The 22,539-nt window shown below is 50.7% G+C and overlaps 10 protein-coding genes across 10 annotated transcripts; 6 read left to right on the forward strand and 4 right to left on the reverse strand.

Annotated features, from left to right (window-relative positions):
* Positions 1 to 482: 482 nt before the first annotated feature.
* Positions 483 to 1,995, reverse strand: Asppvi_000380 (Tim22-complex subunit TIM54; the record flags this gene model as incomplete). The annotated part of the gene is made up of 2 exons (XM_043296689.1): positions 483 to 1,843; positions 1,896 to 1,995. 2 exons carry the CDS (start codon positions 1,993 to 1,995, stop codon positions 483 to 485), a joined length of 1,461 nt encoding a protein of 486 aa, XP_043152624.1.
* A 1,143-nt stretch (positions 1,996 to 3,138) lies between these two features.
* Asppvi_000381 (serine/threonine protein kinase CBK1) lies at positions 3,139 to 5,298 on the forward strand (the record flags this gene model as incomplete). Its single annotated transcript, XM_043296690.1, has 4 exons — positions 3,139 to 3,776; positions 3,845 to 4,348; positions 4,454 to 4,930; positions 4,986 to 5,298. 4 exons carry the CDS (start codon positions 3,139 to 3,141, stop codon positions 5,296 to 5,298), a joined length of 1,932 nt encoding a protein of 643 aa, XP_043152625.1.
* A 679-nt stretch (positions 5,299 to 5,977) lies between these two features.
* Positions 5,978 to 6,752, reverse strand: Asppvi_000382 (spliceosome assembly protein PRP11; the record flags this gene model as incomplete). The annotated part of the gene is made up of 2 exons (XM_043296691.1): positions 5,978 to 6,682; positions 6,741 to 6,752. The coding sequence occupies 2 exons, from the start codon at positions 6,750 to 6,752 to the stop codon at positions 5,978 to 5,980; spliced, it is 717 nt and encodes a 238-aa protein (XP_043152626.1).
* Positions 6,753 to 6,965: 213 nt separating this feature from the next.
* Asppvi_000383 (putative tubulin-specific chaperone) lies at positions 6,966 to 8,936 on the forward strand (the record flags this gene model as incomplete). Its single annotated transcript, XM_043296692.1, has 4 exons — positions 6,966 to 7,140; positions 7,195 to 7,639; positions 7,686 to 7,776; positions 7,839 to 8,936. 4 exons carry the CDS (start codon positions 6,966 to 6,968, stop codon positions 8,934 to 8,936), a joined length of 1,809 nt encoding a protein of 602 aa, XP_043152627.1.
* A 365-nt stretch (positions 8,937 to 9,301) lies between these two features.
* On the forward strand, positions 9,302 to 10,256 carry Asppvi_000384 (putative formin binding protein; the record flags this gene model as incomplete). Its single annotated transcript, XM_043296693.1, has 2 exons — positions 9,302 to 9,325; positions 9,414 to 10,256. 2 exons carry the CDS (start codon positions 9,302 to 9,304, stop codon positions 10,254 to 10,256), a joined length of 867 nt encoding a protein of 288 aa, XP_043152628.1.
* Positions 10,257 to 12,076: 1,820 nt separating this feature from the next.
* On the forward strand, positions 12,077 to 14,740 carry Asppvi_000385 (putative C6 finger domain protein; the record flags this gene model as incomplete). The annotated part of the gene is made up of 3 exons (XM_043296694.1): positions 12,077 to 13,108; positions 13,390 to 13,807; positions 13,875 to 14,740. 3 exons carry the CDS (start codon positions 12,077 to 12,079, stop codon positions 14,738 to 14,740), a joined length of 2,316 nt encoding a protein of 771 aa, XP_043152629.1.
* Positions 14,741 to 15,278: 538 nt separating this feature from the next.
* Asppvi_000386 (D-mandelate dehydrogenase-like dehydrogenase) lies at positions 15,279 to 16,553 on the reverse strand (the record flags this gene model as incomplete). The annotated part of the gene is made up of 5 exons (XM_043296695.1): positions 15,279 to 15,377; positions 15,446 to 15,685; positions 15,752 to 16,161; positions 16,219 to 16,433; positions 16,501 to 16,553. The coding sequence occupies 5 exons, from the start codon at positions 16,551 to 16,553 to the stop codon at positions 15,279 to 15,281; spliced, it is 1,017 nt and encodes a 338-aa protein (XP_043152630.1).
* An 877-nt stretch (positions 16,554 to 17,430) lies between these two features.
* On the reverse strand, positions 17,431 to 19,614 carry Asppvi_000387 (putative cell cycle control protein (Cwf19); the record flags this gene model as incomplete). The annotated part of the gene is made up of 2 exons (XM_043296696.1): positions 17,431 to 18,252; positions 18,316 to 19,614. The coding sequence occupies 2 exons, from the start codon at positions 19,612 to 19,614 to the stop codon at positions 17,431 to 17,433; spliced, it is 2,121 nt and encodes a 706-aa protein (XP_043152631.1).
* Positions 19,615 to 19,905: 291 nt separating this feature from the next.
* Positions 19,906 to 21,204, forward strand: Asppvi_000388 (putative ATP binding protein; the record flags this gene model as incomplete). Its single annotated transcript, XM_043296697.1, has 2 exons — positions 19,906 to 19,948; positions 20,027 to 21,204. 2 exons carry the CDS (start codon positions 19,906 to 19,908, stop codon positions 21,202 to 21,204), a joined length of 1,221 nt encoding a protein of 406 aa, XP_043152632.1.
* A 500-nt stretch (positions 21,205 to 21,704) lies between these two features.
* Positions 21,705 to 22,361, forward strand: Asppvi_000389 (uncharacterized protein; the record flags this gene model as incomplete). The annotated part of the gene is made up of 3 exons (XM_043296698.1): positions 21,705 to 21,710; positions 21,779 to 21,896; positions 21,952 to 22,361. 3 exons carry the CDS (start codon positions 21,705 to 21,707, stop codon positions 22,359 to 22,361), a joined length of 534 nt encoding a protein of 177 aa, XP_043152633.1.
* Between the last annotated feature and the right edge of the window lie 178 nt (positions 22,362 to 22,539).

Here is a 22,539-nt window from a genome sequence, read left to right on the forward strand (position 1 = left end):
GGAATCTAGTCCAGAGTAGGGGAAGAGATACAATGTGATTGATGTATGAGTAGGATACTACACTCCTCTTATCTTTTCCTGGGGCTTGAATATAAAAATGAGATACGACTGGCTTGGTATTTGCTTCGTTAGTTTCTCTGATGAGGTTTTCCTTCGTCCTTGTCCGGAAAAGATCAATAATCTTGTACGTCATGCAACATTGATCGTTGACCTTCTAACTCACTAGTATCAGAGGTTGTCCGAGCGCTGTCCGCCGAGTGAACAGGACGCTACCTTAGCTGTTGAAATAGGGCTACCTGGAGCGGGCTGGTTATATGCAATGATGTCGTCCTCCGATTTAGAATCAGCGACATGGTCATGTCCCTTAGTCAGGATAACCTACAATATATGACCCTCAGGGCCGCACTAATATACAGTCTAAGTGGGAGAGTATGGTACATCAAGAAGTTGAGAGGTTCATCCTCCAATGACAAGCCTCATCTTCATTCGCCATCCGCTCCATCAAGATTACCAATGATGGGCTTCCTCTTGATGGTTTCTTCATCCTCCCCGTAGCCATACTTGATCCACATCCGCTGCCAGAAGGGGACTGGGGCGGGCCTCTCCTGTCCGAGAATGTATTCCTTGCCCTCGGTGATGCGTTGTGAGCGGGCCTCTTCATCGGCGGAGAGAAGGGAGCGCTGCATCCGAGACGCAATGCGTGGGTCCAGGACGATATCATCTAGCCACTCGCGTTCCTTGTCAGCGTTTGCCTCGTCCCGCTTGTGCACTGATTTGTGCCATTCGGACTCTTCCTTTTCGAGGACGGTTTGCTGTTCGTACTTCGCGGAAGAGGAAGGCATCGAGTCATCGGGTGAAGACAGAGGTGAGGCATCAGCGTCGACGCTTGCACTGCTCAGTTCGGAGTCGGAGCTGAAGGAATTGTCAAGATATGGCCTGCTTGACGAGGCGAGGACAACCCCCGCAACTTCCCGTCCAATTTCATCGGCTAGATGGCGTCGGTTCAGGTAACGGTAGAGTCTGATAGGCGTATTCAAGAAACCCAGCAAATGCGGGAAAGGGATGGGGACGGAGTTCTCCAAGGACGGCGGGAGGGTGGGTGGGAGACTCCGCGATGAATATTCGGCCGGAGAGATATATGCTGGTGTCGGTCCACTAGGTTTGGCCGGTTTGTCATCCTTTTTCTCCGCTTCCTCCTTCTTCTCAGTGTTCTCTGCAGCAGACGTGCCATCGTCAAGTGTCTCTGAGCCTTCGACAAGTATCGACGGCTCTTCCGCAGGTGCCGCTGGGGGACTCGGAGGATCAAGCGGCCCAAGCCAACCTTCGTGGAGCCCCCGGATGTATTCTTTCCAAGTATGCCGTCCAATTACCAGGTCACCTTTTGGACCTGGTTCTTCAACAACTCCGATCTTCTGTCTTGCGTCCGCGATGATGTCTTCGTTGCCGATTTCCTCCACAACCGAGCTTGGCTCACCAGCCTTCCTTCTGTGCTTGCGGATTCGTTCCGCAAGTGTTGCACGCACGTCGCCCTCCCTTCTGCCTTCGATGACGGTGTAGTCTAGAGCGGCCGCGACTAATATAGGCTTCACGTATTCCTTAAAATGTTCGCGGGCAATGCGAAGTCCGTCACCCGGCGGCGCGGCCAAGAATACCGTTAATTTCCGCCGTGTCTGTTCAATGGGGAGGGTCTCCTTGGAGAGGTGTGCAACCAAGTCACACCACTTCTCTTGTACGCGACGCCTTTCCCGGCGATCGTAGACGATGGCAGCCGTAAGTGAGCCGGTGATGGTGAAAAAGATCATCCAATTCCGGGATGGAAGCTTGAAAMGGAAGTTGGGCAATCCTGTAGAGCGATTAACGTCAGCTAGCCAGGGATAGAGTCGACCAGCAATTACCTAGCATTCTGAATGCTGGATTGGCTGGCTTCGGCGTAGATTTCGAAGCAGCATTTTGAGCCTGGCCCGAGGCAGCGGCGGAATTGGAGGACTCCGCCATGGCTCAAGATGTTGGAGGTAATGGGGCGCAAGTGTGTAGGCGAGTAATTTCAATTTTTAGTTAATGAGCCAAGCCCAAGGGAGGAAAATTATTTAAAAGGTGAGCAGATCCTCTTTGAAGAAAACCGCATAGCTTCCGGTCATGACTCGAGATGAGTTCAAAAAACTTCGGCATCCTCCAAAGCTGCACGGGACCAGGTTTATCCGGGCGGTATATAAAGAGCATTGGAGCGATGTTCGAGAGCTAGACTAGTGTCTGTCCAGACAAATAGTCAAGAATCCTCCAAAACTCAGACTACATTGACTGCAGATAATACACTAGCCATGCTATGTTAATAAAGTGTTTACGGCTTCAGTGATATTGTCCTTGTCGAATCATCCTCTAGTTCGTGCTGCTAATTACTTATCCCAACGGTTTGATGGCGAAAGCGAAGCCCTTTTCATTGTTGTTGGTTGGAGACCTAGTATTTTAAGGCACCTTATTGATCCGCGAAGGCGAGATACTACAACATGAGTAAATAATGTAATGCGCAAAGAAGTGTGATGAATTATTCAAAATCCGAGAATGCAGACATGGACAATTGGAAAAGAGCCTCAGGAACCCTCTGCCCAGATTGGTGCCTGACTGCCCCAGGCCAACACTAGCCCCCTGTCCTGCACAGTTGGTCTCTGTAGTCTGCCGTATCCCGACAGCCCAGACTCCGCAAAGTCGCAAAACGAACCAAACATCGCGCAGAGTTGGAGTGTAGCAGGTACACTAGATAGACACAGTAGCCTCTTGATCGTTTGGCTCTGACACTCGTTGTTTCTTCAGATTCTGTCTTCTTCTTGTTAAATAGAGGCATATTTTCTCAAAGTCTTCTTTGAATTTGCCAGATACATACCCTCGTTTCTTGTCCTTATTCTCCTGAACGTGGAGGACGGAGCAACGTGCGGCTTCTCCCCCGTCCGGCAGTCCCCCCTCTCTTCCCCAAAGGGCTCTTCGTACTACTCCTGAGCCACCGCTCCTTTGAATATTGACCCGTGCCCTTCCCCTCCCCCTTGGGTCGTCAACTTTTTCGTCTTCACATCGACAACCCTCCGATCCCACTCCCCCAACGTCTGTCACGTCGAGGTAGTTGAATCGAGGAAAGGGTGTCACAAAATGGATCCTAACAATAATCGTCTCCACCTGAATTTCGGGTTCAACGATCGCAATGGATACAATGCAGCGGCCAACAACCGCGCATACCCAACAACCCCTTCTGCTTTCCCTCAGCCGATATACCAGAATCAGGGTCCTCAGGATTATGTCGATGCTCAGAATGGGGCTTACAATCAAGGAGGATACTTTATGGCCAACCCTTATCCTCCCCAGTATTCTCAGGCGCCTTACGGGCAGCAGCAGCAACAACAGCAGCAACAGCAACAGCACAATCTGGCGTCCCCTCAGCCCACCTACCAGTCACGGATGGCCTACAATGCCAACGATGGGACAAATGGACTTATCCAGCAGTTCTCTAACCAGGATCTGAACTCGACGCGCACGGGTTTCTTTGGTCGTTCTGCCTCCCCTGCTCAGAGACCTCGCACTGCTGGTTCTTCTGCCCCCGGACAACAGCAGCCGGCCCACCTGGCCCCTCCTATGCCTCGGAGCCCCCGAACCCCGGCTGAGAACGAAGAACTTCAACGGTATCCCGAACGCTACTCTGAGAACGTTCATAAGCGTGGCAAGGCGGCGAAAGAGTTGGTGAATGTGTTCTTCCATGAGAACATTGAGCGGGCACGCGATCGCAACATGCGGTAAGTGGTGAAGACATTTTCACGTGGCCAGGGAGAAATCGCTAATGCCTTCATTTCCATTCAAACAGTTCTGCCGAGCTCGATAAGATGATCCGTGACCCTAGTACCCCCAAGGAAAAGAAGCGCCAGGAGGCCGAGATTGCTGCGAGAAAGGAGTCAACCTTCCTACGATTCCTCCGGACCAAAGAGACACCTGCCAACTTCCAGACCATCAAGATTATCGGAAAGGGTGCCTTTGGTGAAGTCAAACTCGTGCAACGGAAGACCGACGGCAAAATCTATGCCCTCAAATCTTTGATCAAGACGGAAATGTTCAAGAAGGATCAGCTGGCTCATGTTCGTGCTGAGCGTGACATTTTGGCGGACTCCAAGGACAACCCGTGGCTCGTGAAGCTGCATGCTTCTTTCCAAGACAGCGCCTATCTCTATCTGCTCATGGAGTTCTTACCTGGAGGTGATCTGATGACCATGCTCATCAAGTATGAAATCTTCTCCGAAGATATCACGCGGTTCTATATGGCAGAAATCGTAATGGCCATCGAGGCCGTCCACAAGCTTGGCTTCCTCCATCGGTGAGTTATCCCCGTTTCTAGTCATCTTCTTTGCCCTCCAGCTATGCGGAGGGCATTACCCAACTATGATTGTCATACAAGTACTAACTCAGCCGCGCTCGACAGGGACATCAAACCTGACAACATTCTGCTCGACCGAGGTGGTCACGTCAAGCTTACTGATTTCGGCCTCTCAACGGGAGGCAAGAAAACACACGACAACTCATACTACCAGAATCTTTTGAAGAACTCAACTTCGAAGGATAAGAATCGCAACTCTGGATATTTCAACGATGCGATAAACCTCACAGTCTCGAACCGTGGGCAGATTAACACCTGGAGAAAGTCCCGCCGGGCCATGGCTTATTCGACAGTCGGCACACCCGATTACATTGCGCCCGAAATCTTCAATGGTCAGGGATATACCTATCTTTGTGATTGGTGGTCAGTGGGTGCTATCATGTTCGAATGTCTTGTGGGTTGGCCCCCGTTCTGTGCCGAGGATACCACGGATACCTACCGTAAGATCGTCAACTGGAGAGAATGCTTGTATTTCCCCGAGGAACTTACGCTGTCCCGCGATTCGGAATCGTTGATACGGAAGTATGTTCCAGTTACCGTTTTCATTGTTTTGACTTGAAAGCTAATCATACTGCAGCTTCCTATGCGACGCGGAGCACCGTATCGGCAACGAAGGCGGCCAGTTCGGTGGTGCCACACAAATCAAGAACCACCCATTCTTCCGTGGAGTGGTGTGGGAACAACTTCGTAATATTCGCGCTCCCTTCGAGCCGAAGCTCAGCTCGAACATCGACGTTTCGTACTTCCCCATCGACGAGATTCCGCAGGAAGATACCAGCGCTATCCACCGTGCTCAGGCCCGTGCCATGCCAGAGGAGCAGGAGGCTGAGATGAGCCTCCCATTCATTGGATACACATACAAAGCGTTCAATGCTTTCCAGGCGAACTGAACCTAAAGCTGGCCTTCAAGTGGGTGGATTGTGCATGAACCGAGCCGGGGATTCTCAAAGCGGGCTGGCTTGCGCGGAAAACCCTGGCAGCGGTGGATGTTCAATTTTAGACGGTTTAGTCGTTCCATTGGTCTTCATCATGAGCATATAGCGCATTTGATTTTCCCTTGTGATAATGGCCTGAGCATATTTGGTTTCATATGCATTTTCTGTCGCAAGACGACAACTGCTAGGTATAGACTTTATCTAGCAGCAAAGAACTACATACGAGTGCATTGTTTGTTKGTCGTCAAAATTCTTTGATACACTGAAGCGGACAGACTATGGTTTGACTGGCTGTTTTGTCTATTAGCTAGGTCATACATATGGCGCTCACCGCGCCTCAATGTATTCACAAATGAAAGTAAACCTCGGGGAGAAATGCACCTGAGAAACAGCACAGCCTTGTAGGGCAGAAAGTAGACAAGCTACTCCTCTGTGCCTGGTAGAAAGTAAACCAGTGAAAGAGAATGGTTTCCAAAAGTTTATTCGCGGGGAAAAGTCGCCCATTCTGAGAACTAAGATCGATTCACAATGCGAGGAAAATCCAACATTAACGCCGAGAGAAAGCCCCAGTTGAATAGTACATGCCGTTAGATTTGCTCAGGAAAGCACCTGTACTCCTTCAACGCCCCCTTCATTAAGTCCTGGGTCCCATTGGTGCCAGACCCGGCACACCACTAAATCTCTCTTCTCGCTCAGTTTTGAACATGATCTGGATCCAAAACTCCTTGCTGTCCTCATCAAACCAGGTCCAATAGCGACCTTCTCTGCGGTCGATCTCCCTGGCCTGCAATTTGAAACCACACGTCTGATATGGCTCGGCAGCGACAACCAGATACTGGAAGTTCTTGTCAGGCGGCTCCTCAACCTTCTGCTCGAAAGCGGACATAAACCGTACTCGGGGCTTGACCCCAGGTGTAATCTCCTGATACTGTAACTGGAACAGCAAACCGAGCTGCCTCGTCAAGGGATCTCTGATCTTGGTAATCTTGTAACCGGGCCGTCCGATCTTAATAGTCTGTTTCTTGACCTGCACACCCATCGCACCGGGCAACATCGCTGGGTCTTGGTTTTTGCCCTCGCGCTGCTCCCGCGCGGCACGTCTGGCCAGGTTTGTCTGGTGCTTGCGGCCCTGGGTATGGGCCAGATATGAGCCATCGTTCTGGTGGACCGTCAAGCAGAGACGGCATTCGAAGCTTCCGACATGGTTCTTGAAGAAGTAGGGGTCCTTGTCGAGGTCGATTGTCTCGAGGGCGAGCTTGCGAAGACGCTCACGACGGTCTGCATTCGTTGCGGAGTGCGATGCAACACCACCGCCACCGAACTTGGATCCAGCGCGGTTCTAAGAGAGAGATTAGATCAAGCCAAAGAAAGTGGATATACATGCTACTCATGCTTACCTGGTAATCCATCTTGAATCACGTCCACCGAAACTCGTAAGAAGTGAGGGAGAGGACAAAAACAGATGATGCGCAACGATAAGCTTCGACTGGAAATTCGGAGATCGCGATATATTTGGGTTATGTAAGCACCAGCGCGGGCTTCTCATTGGGCTTGGTGCGCTATCAAACAACCACCCAGAGCTTCTTGAGTGCGACGCCGGGCGTGCATGACTATTAGCTTCAATGATGGACGTCGGATGCTATGTGAATCAACGGCGATCCTACAATGGTGATCTATGCACAGTTCGTTACGTGGGTAAAGTTGAAGGCACCACCGGCGACTGGCTTGGAGTGGAATGGGATGACCCCACGCGGGGAAAGCATTCTGGAGAACACAACGGAGTGAGATATTTTACATGTATGAATGTATTTTCAAGACTGTATGGAGCGTGTTGACTGACTTGCATGGAAGGTAGAAGAAAACACCCCACAGCTGGGTCGTTTGTCCGTCCTTCGCGACGACCCGACAAACCTCGAGGCTTCCTTGAGGCAGTGCGCCACAAGTATGCTTCTGAGTTTCAAGAGGAACTTGCAAGACAACAGTCAGGCGAAGTCTCTGCTGCACGGGACACTATCAAATTTAGTAATAAAGTAGTGGAAGAGGTCGGCTTCGACAAGATCCGGAAGAAGCTTGCAGAGCTCCAGGAATTGAAAATCGTACTCCTGGATCGCCTATGTATCGCAGGAGTTCTGGCTCATGCAGCGAGCCCACATGAGCTTGCAGAGGCTTGCAAGGAGATAGAACAGACTTGTCCTAAGATCGTTGAGCTTGATCTAAGTTACAACTTACTAGAAAGCTGGATTGACATTGCAAACATATGTCGACAGCTGAAGCGCTTGAAGACATTAAAGCTAATGTAGGTCATTCAGTACGTTTATGAGAAGCATGCTGACGGTTGGCAGCGGAAATCGTCTGGGTCCTCGCCAGGAAGGTCTGATATTCGAGGACATCACGGCGCTCCATCTGGATGAGACTCTACTTGAATGGGACGAGGTATGCCGTGCAAAGCTACTGCTTGGTAACCAGCGAACTGACTGACCCTTGATCTTCTCCAGATTTCGGCTTTGACATATCAATTCCCATCACTTTCTGCTCTGTCAGCCTCCGCAAATCAGATTACCCACATCTCAACGCCTATCGCGGGTACTATCACAACTTTGACACTGGAAAATAATGACATCTCTTCGCTATCCTCATTAGCATGTCTGACCTCTTTGAGCAAGCTCGAGCATCTCTCGCTGAGAGAGAATTGCATTGAGAAAGTCTATGCGCCCGGCATGGAAGGAAGCTCTATTCAATTTTCCGAAAATCTCAAATCGGTGGACCTATCCAGAAACAGCATCGATTCATGGTTGTTTGTGAATGATCTTCAATCTGTGTTTCCTGGGCTGCAGTCTTTGCGGATATCAGGAAATCCTCTTTACGATAAGCCTGTTGCCCCGTCGAACGTCACAAAGCTGCCCGAGAAGCCAATGACGGTGGACGAGGCCTACATGCTAACACTCTCTCGACTCGCTTCCATTCAAACCCTCAACTACAGCAAGATAACTGCCCAAGACCGAAGTAATGGGGAACTCTATTACCTTTCTCTCATTGGTAAGGAGCTATCCGCGTACCCTGAAAGCGCAGAGCGCGAGATCCTTGCTACACATCCCCGCTATCAGGAGCTTTGTGAGAAATATGGCCCGCCCACAATCAAGAGAGCCGAGTTGGCAGGCGCTGCTGTGAATCCGCGCTCTGTTGCCGCCCGATTAGTGAAGTTGGCTTTTCGTTTGCAATCATCGATTGGATCCGATGCAAATCAAGACCAAATTCAAGTTCAAGAGATCCCGAGATCCTTTGATACATATCAAGTCAAGGCTATCGCCTCCCGCCTATTCAATCTGCCGCCTTACCAGTGCCGACTAGTCTGGGAGACCGACGAGTTGGACCCTGTTAATAAGGAGAAAAAGGATGATGAAGACGATTGGGATAGTGATGAGGATGAAGCCACAGCTACCGATTTAGGAGAGAGCAGCGCGTCCGTACCAACTACTGAGGATGCAGAGTTCGTCAGAAGAGAGATCGAGCTTCTGGATTCAACACGGGACATAGGCTTTTGGTTCCAACCCGATACTGTTGAGGCAAGGATCAGAGTAGAAATTGCGACATAGAATTGACAACAATTTCGAAATAGGAGTTGTGAAGGGGTATTTTTAAGTTACAATATTCTAGTGGGGAAATATACATATATAGTTGACTGCGACTCGTGCAGTTAGGATACAACAAGGCCAACAAAGATAGAAAAATTTTAAATCTCGTCTGCAAGCTTTTGTACCTTTTGTTCCTCGAATGGATTTAGAATCACTTGATTATTCCTACAACATGATATGTGTGGCATACATTCAAGCTGGAGAGCAACACTGACTGCTGTTTTAGGACTAGGTCGATTTGGAGTGGCAGATTATCACCGCGACTATTTTGCGATAACGGTGATATCATTTCCCTCTCATATAACATATTCAACACAGATATCGTCATGGCAGAATACTGGAAATCAGCTGTAAGTGCACGCTATTCAGTCCCAGAATCTTCCTCGGATTCATCTTTACGTGAAGGAAGTTCAGCATCGACTGACAGCGTAAATCTAGCCCCGATTCTGGTGCAAACAATGCAAGATATTCATTCGTGATACACCCTTCGAGAAAACCCAGCATGAAGCGAGTGCCAAACACCAGGGAAACCTTAAGCGCTTTCTACGAGATATCCACCGGGAAAATGAGCGGAAGCAACGAGAGACACAGAAGGCGAAGGACGAAGTCGAGCGATTAAGGCAAACTGTCGCAGGAAAACCAGGCGCAAAGGACAGCGGCGGAGCACCCTGGAAACGCACCCCGGCTGCGCCTCCCCCGGCGGAACGACCTGTATCCCTGGAAGAGAGAAAGAAGCAGATTGCACAGCTGGCAGAGATGGGAATCGCTGTCCCAAATGAATACCGTGGTGAACTCGCGCTCGCTGGCGAATGGCAGACGGTATCCGAACGGGTGATCCGACCAGTTGACGATGCCGAGGAAGGAAAACCCGGTAGCTCTATTGGGGTTCGCAAACGAAAGATGGAAGGTGATGAGGAAGAGCAGGAGGCACGACAGGAGGCTGAGCGATTCGTGAGTCAGGGTTGGGGCTCGAGGACTCGGCAGTACCCTGGTGCGCAGAGCGATGCAGATCTGGATGCCCTTCTTGATTCTACCAAGGATGTAAAGAAGGTCAAATTGTCCACGCCGGATGAACAGTCCAAAGAGAAGGCTAGCAAAGAGGGTGCTACCCCAAACAACGATGCTGCGGCACGGGAGTCAGAACTACCATCGGTCAAGTCTGAGGAAAAAGAAGCGGCGCAGCTTTCTATATCAGATACTCCAGCGGTGAAGCAGGAAGACGAGGCGGCGCCTACAGGAGTTGTTTTCAAGAAGCGCAAGCCGAAGGTTCTGAGAAAATAGCCAGCTTGTGCGGCTACGGAATATTTATTATCTCCCTTGCGAATAAATCTACGAACGATGCGTTATGGTCGCACATGGTCCAATATACCGGTGTTCCAATGAAGCGATCGTGGCACTCATCTCACTAAACCACAGTGTCGGCGAACCAGGAATGATGCATATGGCCTCAAATTGTCCGTCCCTGAAGAAATTCAGCTCATGGTTTGATTTGCTTCAGGAAAGGCCTTGCTGGCCTTGTGTTAGCCTGTACCGATTCGCACCCACGCATGTTCTCAGATAATATTTGGCCATACGTCCGCAGAGAGACGTTGGGGCCTCATGCGGTGGATGGAGAATGATCAGTTCTTACGCATCCAAACATCAGATGCAGCTCACCAGAAGAGATCGACACCCTATGCAACTCGTTAGTGACCTCTCACATCTCCCTTTGGCGTGCAATCTATGATAGCATGCATACGAAACAAATTTCATTGAAAAACAGACTTATGACAAGAAGAGCAATATTGAGCCAGATCAAGCTTTGGTTGTCAGGCGATAGTCCCACAGTTTCCTACTAGACAGCCAGTACCAGCTACTAGTGTATTAATGTAAATGATCAAGTCACAATACGTGGGTAAGTATGCCTACTTAGAATGAGAGGAATAAAGGCACAGTGCTAGAATTGAAGAAATTAGAAGCAACATAAAACCAGCAAGGTGAGAGTTGAAGGAGATATTTTTGGCTAAAAAAACTGGTATTCACAGAGGAAGTTAATAGCCGTTGTGAAGCTATTTTATCAGTGAAGATTAGATACGTCTGCCGTATCTGCGGTGTTGAGTGATTCTCGCCACTACTGTCCCTTTTTCCCTCCAATTTTTTTTTCCTTCCCTCCTGTAGTCAAAGGCCGGGGCTTCTTCTAGTGTTGTTCCGGAGCTCACACCAGAAGATCTTCTTGACGCGCAACGACCTCATTGCAAACCATTCTCCCCACACTTGATGCGGAGGTTTTCATGATCAAATCGAGAGATCTGGTGGAATATTATTGACTCGGCTGGCTACTCTCGCTTCTTTTCGCTTATCTGGACCAGTAGTAGTACTTGGTAAGTAACCCAAACGGGACCTCTCTGTTTCTTTGCCGGGCGCAATCCTGCTCGCTTGCGATATGTCTTTTATTTCTTTAGCTTCATGAGCTATTTGAGATTTGTACTCGTTCTGTCAAAGAGCAATATTTGTTTGTTGAAACTCGTTGCGATGTTGCTACGGTATTCTGGAACTTGTTTTGCGGCGTCGTCTTTGTTTTACGCTTGCCCCGAGCGGAGAAGATCATGACTGCCTCGCCCGGCAACATTCCAAACCCATGCCTTGTCACCCTCGAGGTCCCATGCTCGGCGAGTCTCGAGTACTGCACAAGTGTCCAGATCTATTGTGGAAAATATTTCTGTCATTAGCCGCAAATGCGCTTTTGCGTTGCGCAAGCGGGCCTCTTGAGATGACAGCTCATGGCAATCAGAGAATGCGCCAGCAAGTTTGATCGGCCAATACCCTCATTTTCCGTTCCAATCATCCCCGTCAAAGGAGCACTACTGTGATTTCTAAACGCGCGATTCTTTGTATTCTAGCCTATTTGCGGAGTTCTTGATACTAACATCGCATTGGCCGAAAGACCGCAGGAATAGATGCAAGCCGGCACCAAACCTTCAGGCCACTGTACGAAGTCACAGAACCACGGATAGGCGTGTCTGCCAAGTTGCGACGTCGTATATCATCCGTTGCATCGAATTCGCACGCTTTTCCCTTCAGAGGGCTCCATTGCGCGCAGAACCCTATCCTCGTCAACAGCCATGGCGGAATCAGCAGAATCGGCGAACGCGCCTGGGGAATCGCCCAAACAAGCAGCTGGATTGACCCATCAGCCCGCTGCTGAGATGATTCCGGATCAGACTCCCATGCCTACTGCAGAAAGTGCCCCTGAGACCGCACCTCAGCCAACGCCCGAACAAGCTCCTCAAGCGGCTGTCGAACAGCCTACGGAGACTAGCAACTCTGCTCTAGAACCAGCACTACCAGCCTTCGACACGTCACTTCCTCCAATTGACAAGTCCATGCCGGCCGTCGACACGACTCTGCCCCCAATAGATACGTCTTTACCTAGCCTGGATTCTACACTGCCACCACTCGACTCGAGCGTGCCATCTTTGCCTCCAATCGATACATCTCTTCCACCTCTAGACACAACTTTGCCTGCTGCCGAGGCAAACTTCTTGCTTTCAGGTACTCGAGCATCCAACCCGGAACCTGCTGCTTCAGAGTCGACTGGCACAGTATCCGGGGCGACTGAGCATCCCACATCCCACCAGTCAGGCCACCCTTCCGGTCAAACGCCACCCTATCAATATTCGAATGGGACTTATCAATCGCAAACCGCTCAACAGCAGCATCAGGCGTCGCCACCGCAGCAACCGCAAGATTTGCACTATCAGCAACAGCAGCATCAGTCGTCGCAACAGTATGCGCAGCCGCAGCCGCAGCATTCTCAGCCAACACATCAGCAATACCAGCAACAGAATCATGATGTGTACCAGAATCATCAACTCGCATCATCGCAGATGAACGCTCCGCCACAGCCATCCCATATTCCTCAGGCTCCCATTGGGTCACCCATGCCCTCGAACATGCCCCCAATGGCTTCTGTAGGCCAATATATGACAGGATATCCCACCAATGTATCGCAAATGGGTATGAATTCGAACGCGCAGATGCGCTACCAGCTCCCTGGCGACCCGAACAAGATGCTGTCTGGTGGAAGGCACAAGAAGGAAGTTAAGCGGAGAACGAAGACCGGATGTCTAACGTGCCGAAAGCGCAGAATCAAGGTATGTAATTGTGAACATGAGAAAATTTCATGGCATGGATCTTCAGACCGTGTTGTTTTGGATGCATTCCGAAGCGAGCGATCATCGTGTGCGGGGATCGCGGGCGKGCAAGCAAAGTTATCGCTTCGCTTGTGCTGCCCACCTGCAAAGAACCCCGCTCTTCTGTCGCCCACTGTTTTCCGCCCTAACAGCAACAATTTTTTTTCGTGTTTCCGATTCACTTATTTAGTTATTTGATATTGTTTTGAAGTGGCTGACGGAGCATTGGTGTTGCTATCTAGTGTGACGAGGGACATCCTGTTTGCAGAAATTGCGTCAAGAGCAAGCGTGAATGTTTAGGTTACGACCCTGTCTTTAGACCGCAGGCGTCGACTCCCTCTGCAATTCAACCTGCTCCCAATCCTGCTCCTTCACTCGTCGTCAATCCACAGGATCCAACGCCTTCCTACCCCTCGGCGCCTCCGGGTTACGTACCTGCGGCATCCCAGCCCTTCGCTCCCTCTCTTCATTCAGAATCGCCGTCTACATCCACCGACCAACAATACGACTACGGCGCTTCTCCCGCTGACCCTTCGTTGGGGGGCAATAACTCTGCCAATATGGCCAGCACCCAGAATGTCACTCAGGGAGGACTGCAGCCGACCCTCAATGCGACGACAAATGTCGCGGTCACTCCGTCGGAAACTGCCAGCTACAAATGTACGTCCTTCTCGCGCGGTATTCATCCCTTGATATACCATTGTGGTACATACTCATACAAAAGTAGTGAAACGAGTTCAGATTAGCGATCTACTGGCGCTGAGAGGCATTCCTCCTCCGCCCCCTCATCCTATCACATCTCTTCCCCCGAACCGTCTCGAAGAAATCAAGGCCGTGTTCCTCGCTACATATGCCCCTGCCATTGATAGATTCTTTGAGACTCGCTGGTTTTCGGAGAAAGCGCTCGGTCACCTATTGGCGAATGCGCAGCTGATGGCCGAGTACTCTGCTCTTATTGATGCATTCAACGATCGGAACCTTAACGATCCCAACGTCGTCGCGCAGCTGGAGAGCTTTGAAGCGTCCGTCGTTTGGAGTACCATGACATTGTGCCGTCATGTGATGAATGTGTCGAACGGCAACCATGGAAAGGATTTCGAGCTGTTGGCTACCGCGTCTAGACTGGATGTGATTGAGGCTCTGATAACAGGCGAGCATTTGGAGAGAAACCCGCTGGCCCAATGGCCCGTTCCAGAGCCAGCAGCTGATCCACCCACTCTTCCTGATCAACTGATGCGAAGAGCATTGGATTTTTGGAGTTCGCTTGGCCACTTCTTGACACTCCACGATAACGAAGCCAGCTCTGCCAAAGAAATCGATGATACTCTGGCTCGTTGCAGAACGCTGTTGGACACCTATGAGAATCGCGATGTGATTTATTCCATTGCCATTGCCCGCCACGTTGGACAGCGCTGGGCAGACTTTCCCCACAGCCTCCCTCAGCATGTCACCACGAACGAAAAGGATGCGGGAGCCAAGCTATATGTAGCGCAGAAATTCCTCGAGCAAGAAGCCAGCGGCAAGGGCACCACACAGGTTGTCAAACGCATCTGCGGCATGGTCGTGCGGTCCTGGTATGTTTCCCGGGAGTAGTCGACTCTGCATTCACCTAGCTGGCGTTGCGGCATTGGCGACATCTCCTTACGGTTGGTAATATCTGGCCATTGACTTCGCTTTCTCTTTCTTTTCCTTTTCTTTCCCTACATGTACGGGCTTACATTCCTCTTCGATTTTTCACGCACCTTGTCCAATCGGCTCAGCGAAAGCTTTCATGGCATAGGAGTTTTTCTCGGTTCTCAATTCACTCTGAAGCTAGGGAATGGCAGCATCACGGCGTTCTGGCTGCTTATCATTTCGAATAAGACTTGGTTGAGGGTTTGGCTCTGGCATGCTTTCTGGCATGCTTCGCTTCGGGGTGTCCTGCATATGGACGAGAAGAACCTCGAGGGATACACGTCCGTTGATCGAAGAATTACAGCGATCGATTTGATGTGTGCATTTTAACGCACAGTGACAAGTGTATCCATTCATCTACTCTATCATCAAAATCATGTACATATCAATAATAAGAAATAAGTGCATCTCCCCAAATTATGGTGGGCTTAGTGCAAGATTCTGGTGATATTCTCATTCAAAGGTCGGCTTGCTCCGGAACAGGACTCTTCAGCTTCCCTGTTTCAATTGCGAGTCGCACGTTTTCGATAGCCCACTCTTCCATAGCCGTTTGAGTCTATCAAAAGCCAATCGGATTAGTATATGTCTGCCATGTTGACTCCAGCGCTGTAGACTGTGTCTCACCTCGACGGTCCATGTCCCCATGTGCGGAACAAGAAGAACATTGGGGTTCCGGATAAGGCCCGGGTGCACCTTGGGCTCCTCCTCGAAGACATCCAAGCCGGCCGAGTAGACCTTGCCGCTATCGAGGGCCTGGACGAGGGCCTCTTCGTCCATGACTGCGCCTCGCGCCGTGTTGACAATGACGACACCGTCCTTCATCTTCTCGAACTCGGCTTTGCTGATGATGTGGCGTGTGTTTTTCTTCTCCAATGGTTAGGATACAACTACATAATCGCAAATACTTCAAAAGCAGGATAGAAAACTTACATTCAGGGGCAAATTCAAACTGACCACGTCGCTCTTCGCCAACAGCTCATCAAACGTCACATACTCCGCTCCAGCGGCCAGCTCCTCGCTCAACCGCCGGCGATTGTGGTAGATGACCCGCATGCCGAACGCCTCGGCTTTCTTCTTGAGGTTGCGCCCGATTCCCCCCATGCCCAGGATTCCGAGGACCTTGCCCTCAGGGTCGTGGCCGAGCGCGGGGAGGGGTTGGCCGCGCCATTTCCCTTCGCGGAGGGCCTGCATGCCCGCGTTGAAGTTTCGCAGGGCACCGATGATCAGGAACATGTTCACGTCGGCTGTGGCGTCGTCCACGGCTGTGGGGACGTTGGAGACGCGCAGGGGGGGATTGCGAGCGCTGCAGGCGTGGACGTCGACTTGGTCGTATCCCGCGCCTGGAGGGGGGTCAGATCACCGCGATACGTTTGTAGAAGAGTGCGAGGAGAGCTTACCGCAGTGCGCTAGGAATGTCACTGAGCTGGGGAGTGCGTTGACGATTTCCTCATCGATGAAGCCCGTGATGGTGACGGACTCGAAGGTTCTGTATGCGGCGACGGCGCCGTCCAGCTTGCCGGAGCGGCATTCCTGCAGGAACTCTGCGCGGTTTGTGGCGGTGGGAGTGACCAGTTCTGCGATCTCGGATAGCGATTGCCATGTCTTGTGTGCGCTAGATGGAAGAAGAGACTGGGTCAGAAGAGTGATTCATGGAGACAGGGAGAGAGGCTAGTGCGTACTGAACGATGGATCCAAGAAGAAGGACCTTGGGTTTGGTACCGGCGGAACCCATTGTGAGGTCTCTGTGTGGCTTCAAGTCAATCTAGGGATCTATTCCAAGGATAATTGAAGATAGATAAGCACGGGTTTGACTCACTTATTAGCGAGAAGCGTCGCACCTGGAATTATGCCGAGCGAGACTGTTGGCGGACAAGCTAGGTCCGAGAGTATATCAGGCGCCAGCTGCGTCAATGTCTATTGAGCACAATTGATAGCACACAGAGCAAAGCCTACGAGAAGAATATCCACACGATCGTCAGAGATGAGAAGAGGTGAAGAAAAAGTCCAAGGAAGCAAAGAGTATATTGCCTACACTTGGCCGTGAAAGATTGCAATGCCCCACCTGTTGTTATCGGAGCGCCTTCCCAGTATTTCTCCCCCGCACTATCTATCTACGGAGTCCGGTCCCAACTGACCAGTCAAGATCTTCAGGGATTGACAAACTGCAAAAAAAAAGTCTACATGAGGCGATATTACCGATGTCGGTGGGATCCGTTCTGGTAAGCACTGGGCTTTCCCGGCAGTGAGAAAAGCTACCACAGACTTGCCTGCGATATGTGAACGCGGCGTGGGGGTTATGCGGGGAGATCCGTCCGAGCATCGGGTCTAATTGCGAGGCAGAAGGACATCAGTCTGGACATGGAATGGCCTCAGAATGGGGAGACCAGCTGCTATTTAGCAGTCAATAATTTTCCAGGGACGTTAATGTTCCTGAAAAGCGGGAGCATGCACTACCTCTTCCATTATCACAAATCTGGTACGGGGATAAAGACCAGCACTATCTCCCTCATCGTTTGATCTCCTTTGAAATTGGTTGACAGTCATATCATGTATATTCATAATATCAGCTGCTTTGGCTTGAATAACATCTAACTGAACGCTCTCTCGACCTATCCCTCCACAAGCACTCGGGTCCAATCGAACTTCCGCCATCTCTTCTTAAACCCGTCCACTCTGCGATCGCCTCCTCGGTTCCAGCGGCCCTGTCGTTTAATCACCTCTGGGCCTAGATCGAGCATGCCTCCAATAACCTCGCGGGCAAACAGATCGCCGCGTGGCCAGCGGTGCTCGTCCTCCACCACGTGGCCCAGTCCTCCGTCCAACTCGAACCAAACATGGAAGTAGGGCATCTCTTTGACCAGAGTGCGACGGAACGCATTCCGACCCAGTCCCTGCTTCGCCTTGGCAAGGGTGTCGATCAGTTTTCGGTGCTGCGTCCATTCAGAGTCTGCTGCGAGAATCGCTTCCCTGAAGAAGGCGGGCGATGTTTCCCCAAGACTGTACGGCAGTGGAACGGCTTCCATGGCTGCATGTCTCTTCCGATTTGGCTGAGCTGCGTTCTCGTAGAAAATGACATCGCGGCCTTGATCGTGGTACATCCGGGTTAGACTCTTCATGAAATTCCGGATCTCTTCCCACTCATCGTCATCACACTCCATCAGGTTGGTGCGATGCTGGATAGGAACTATGGTAGCGCATCCMTCGCTAAGCTCGGGTTCGGTGGGGAGAGTCAGATAGGTTCGGGTCGCCAAAGACACCACAGGAGCGATTGGGGGCGTGTTGGTATCTTCATGATGACAGAGCGGGCAGTTGTCCAAGATCCGATTCATCTTTTGAAATTCGCTGATAGTAGCGTTCTTGAGGTTGATCTCAGACCGATGCACCCTTTTGGCGAGTTTGGCGGCATTATCGTCCATGTATTCCAAATCATTCTAACTCAGACAAATAAAATCAGTAACAAGTTCATAGCTGCGTGAGTGKGGAGATGAACTGACCTCGAATTTCGAGTCTCTGGCGATCCTTTCCGCCAGTCGTCTCCCATCTCCACCAAATTGATCCCGCGTCCGCCGCTCTTCTCGGACCATGTCTTCAATAGTCATATCCTCATTTTCCTCCAGCTGTCCTCGCTCCCGGCCCCTCCTAGTCTCGACGGGCTTGGCTTCGTTTCTTTGTCCTGCAAGCATTCGGTTCTCCATGACTCCGAGCACTACAACATCGGACTCCTTGCGATTGGCCATTGCCGCTGCGGCCGCATTGTAACGCTCCTCAAGCTCTGCTGCTTCAGCCGATCCCTTAAGCTTTGCCTTCATCATCTGCGCTTTGAGTCGGTTGAGAGCTGTCAGATCAAGGTGCTGTGTGGCGCCGGAAGGAGGCACCGTGTCGATCTTCTGACCTTGACCACGAGCTGCAAGCTCCTGTTCAGGATCTCTAACGTGTTCCAGAGGTTTCCTATGAACCCCTTGTTCAAGCTTTCTCTCCTGGAAGAGGTCCCCTGTTGGCTTTTCTTTGCCCACGTAACCCTCGCCATACCGTGCGCGGCGGTCCAACTCCGCCTCTTCTTCACGCGCATCATCAAACGAGCGCAGATCCCCGAAGCGCTCAATTGCAACTTCCTCCACAGGTTTCCCACTCTCCTCTGCCTCCCGATATACGCCTCGGAGCTTTGTCATTCTCCACTGGGAGCCAGCATCCCCGATAGTGTAATCCACCTCGTGCTGTGCTGGCTTTTCCTCTACCTCAGCCAGCTCTTTCTCGTCTTTCAGATCACGGAGATGCTGGTTCAGTTCTCGGTCGTGTATCTTCAGCTCAAAGTCCGCTTGGAGCATCTTGGCTTTCGGTTCTTCCTCCAACCGTGTAGTGTCTCGTCGGTGAACATAATCGACATCGAGGGCGGATGGCGCTTCCATCCAGGCATCCCGCCGCAACAGACTAGGCTCCTGCTGAACTATCTCCTTCACCGGAGCTGTAGTTTCTGATTCATTGCCTTTACTCTCCCTCCTGTGCCGGCGCTTGTGGGAATGATCCCGGTCATCGCCGTGATCGGTGGAATGGCGTGATCGCTTGTGTCGATGTCCATTTTCCTCACTATCACGCGACTCTCGAGGGCGATCCGACTCTCGTTCTCTCGACCTCGACGAATGGCGCCGATGATGGTGATGATGACGATGGTGCCTTGATCGTTCTTTGCTGCGATCTCGGTCTCGATCTCTGTGTCGATGCTTCTCTCTGTCGCTTCGTTCGCGTCGTCGCTCTTGATCCTCCGCCAGCGACTTCTCAAAATCGTCTAGAGTCATGTTTGTTATCTGTCAACACGATTGCATAGAGCTTTCGTGTGAGAAGGGAGCGGCCGCAGCATGAAAAACACTAGTATGACGTCTAGGCGGTCCAGACTACGGGCTCCACCCGCGAGCAGATCTCCTCGGATCCCCGCGACAAAAGAATTTCTGCTTCGAACCGCATTATTCACTTACATGTTCACTTCTCCATCAAGCTAACTATTTTCTTAATTTGAAGAGAAATATTCTTTACTACTGAGATCTTAAGATAGTACTCAAGACTCTATCATATTCTAGCCATCTCTCATCATGGCGACGACTCCCGTGTCGGTGGTCTGTGTCGGCATGGCAGGTATATCATTCACAGGGCGTTCTAGCTCAAAAGGCCTTCTAGGAATGAGCGATAATTGCTGATACTACCTCACTTTAGGTTCGGGAAAGACGACCTTCATGCAGAGAATCAACTCGTACCTCCATTCAAAGAAAAAAATCCCCTACGTGCTCAACCTCGACCCCGCTGTATACTCGGTCCCGTTTGAGAGCAATATCGACATCCGTGACTCGATCAATTACAAAGAAGTTATGAAGCAGTACAATCTCGGACCTAACGGCGGTATCTTGACATCATTGAATCTGTTCGCAACAAAGGTTGATCAGATTATATCATTACTGGAAAAGCGTACCGCACCCAATCCCGAAAATCCATCGGCCAAGCCCATCGAGCACATTTTGGTCGACACGCCCGGACAAATCGAAGTCTTCGTTTGGAGTGCATCTGGGAGCATCTTACTCGAGACACTAGCCTCTTCGTTTCCTACTGTCATCGCCTATGTCATTGATACCCCGCGTACGACTTCCACAAGTACCTTTATGAGCAACATGCTTTACGCCTGCAGTATCCTATACAAAACAAAACTGCCAATGATCCTGGTGTTCAACAAGACAGATGTCCAGGATGCAGAGTTCGCGAAAGAATGGATGACCGACTTCGATGCATTCCAGCAAGCATTGCGAGAGGAGGAGGAGTCTGGTGCTTTCGGAGGGGAGGGTAGCGCCGCGGGCTTCGGGGCAGGCAGCGGATACATGGGTTCGCTTCTCAATAGTATGGGTTTAATGCTGGAAGAGTTCTATCGCCATCTGAGTGTCGTGGGCGTAAGTTCCATGACAGGCGACGGCATTGACGAATTCTTCCAAGCAGTGGAAGAGAAGCGCCAGGAGTTTGAACGGGACTACAAGCCAGAACTGGAACGCAAGAAGAAGGAGCGCGAGGAAACCCAGGCAGCTCAGCGCGAGTTGGAGCTGGGCAAGCTGATGAAGGATATGAGTGTCTCTGGACCTTCGCGGAAGCCGCGTGCCGCGAACGAAGCCGAGACCGTCAGCGAAGCAGAAGAGGAGGAAGAAGCAGCCGCTGCTGCAGCAAGCAAGGGGGATCTGGAATTTTCGGAGAACGATGATACCGACGATGACGAGGAAGGTGTTCCTCCAGCTGGGGACGAGGCGGGGCTGTCCCAGCGATACAAAGAAGCTCTTTCAGAATCTCAAGGTGGTCCGAACGACGAAGACCTGAGCTTTGCACGGTACTTACGCTCTAGTAATATCAACCGATAGATTTCTCGATCAAAAATTTCATGATTAATGTCTTTTATTTCTCTTTTTAACTTCCTTGTTGATCTCATCCACGGGTTTGATACGGGGTTATCGTACTTATCATTCTTATCCAGCGGTATCGGCTTCCGCAGGCACGAAGGAACAATAAGATTGCATAACATATAGACCTTTAGTTTTATGGATATTATTTTGAATGTTGGATGCAGGTAAAAAAAGAAAACAGGATAATGTATCCAATGCAAACAAGACAAAAGGCGCGCATTCCAAGCATTCCAGGATGCCATGTGGATGATGTCACACGACCGCCGTGCAGTATCAAACTGACGTACCACAGAATTGCTTCAGATCGCTTTCTCTAGGTACTTATACTGCACTTGGGAATAATATTCTTATACTAAGACTTGTATCTATCTACAACTGACACATTTGTCGAACTCCCAATACTGAACACTGAGGGACCACAACAACATAGTACAAAAACACAGATCATTTCGCATATCATGGATGTATGTGTTATGGATGCGCTATACTGCCCAAGCACTTCTGGTGGCTGATAACTTATCCTGTACTCCAGGTATTCTACGCTTACACATACTCAACAGCGGGATGGCTCTCGCTGCAAGCCATACCTTTGATTGGAATGCCACAGATGATCGTAAGAATCATGCTAGAAGAAGCCAGGCAGCCGTCACGTAAGCACCATACTCAGGAAAGACATTTAGCACGAACCGGTGCTAAACATCGCAGAAATCGAGATCTACTTCGCTCGTTGCCTTGGCTTCAGTCTGCTCACGATCGCCACCTTGACCATCATGCTGAGTGGTTCCATCCCTCTCAGCTCAGCCGTTTCAGAAGCAGTCTCAACCCAGGACTCCGACCCTAAGGCTCCGTATGCCGTTCCTACGTTGGTAATAACGTCCGTCTACCACGCCATGTCGGCCTTTTATACGTACACCTGGTATACCACAACCGACCAAGTGGTCTTCGCGGCGGCCATGGTCGGATACTTCGCCGTCGCGTCCCTCGGATTGTGGTGTGCGCTCTTTGCCAGCAACCATGGGAAGATCAGTCGCAAGACCGGAGCCGACAAGAGGACTACGGGGTTCCCGTTTCACAACAGAGTGGCGGAGAGGAAGCATGTAGAGAAGAGTGAATAAGGATCTGAAATTGTATTGGAACGACGACGAGATATTTGTCGAGTTTAGTGATATGGTCAGCTTCGGAGAATGGTTCGAACTGGATTATTGCTCATGTACTTGCGAAGGTAATTCTCACCGAGGTCTCTTCACACTATATCCTTGATTGCTTTGTCCTTGATGTTCATCAGCCATATCT

This window comes from Aspergillus pseudoviridinutans (genome assembly GCF_018340605.1).
Source record: "Aspergillus pseudoviridinutans IFM 55266 DNA, scaffold_1, whole genome shotgun sequence".
Lineage (NCBI taxonomy): Eukaryota > Fungi > Ascomycota > Eurotiomycetes > Eurotiales > Aspergillaceae > Aspergillus > Aspergillus pseudoviridinutans.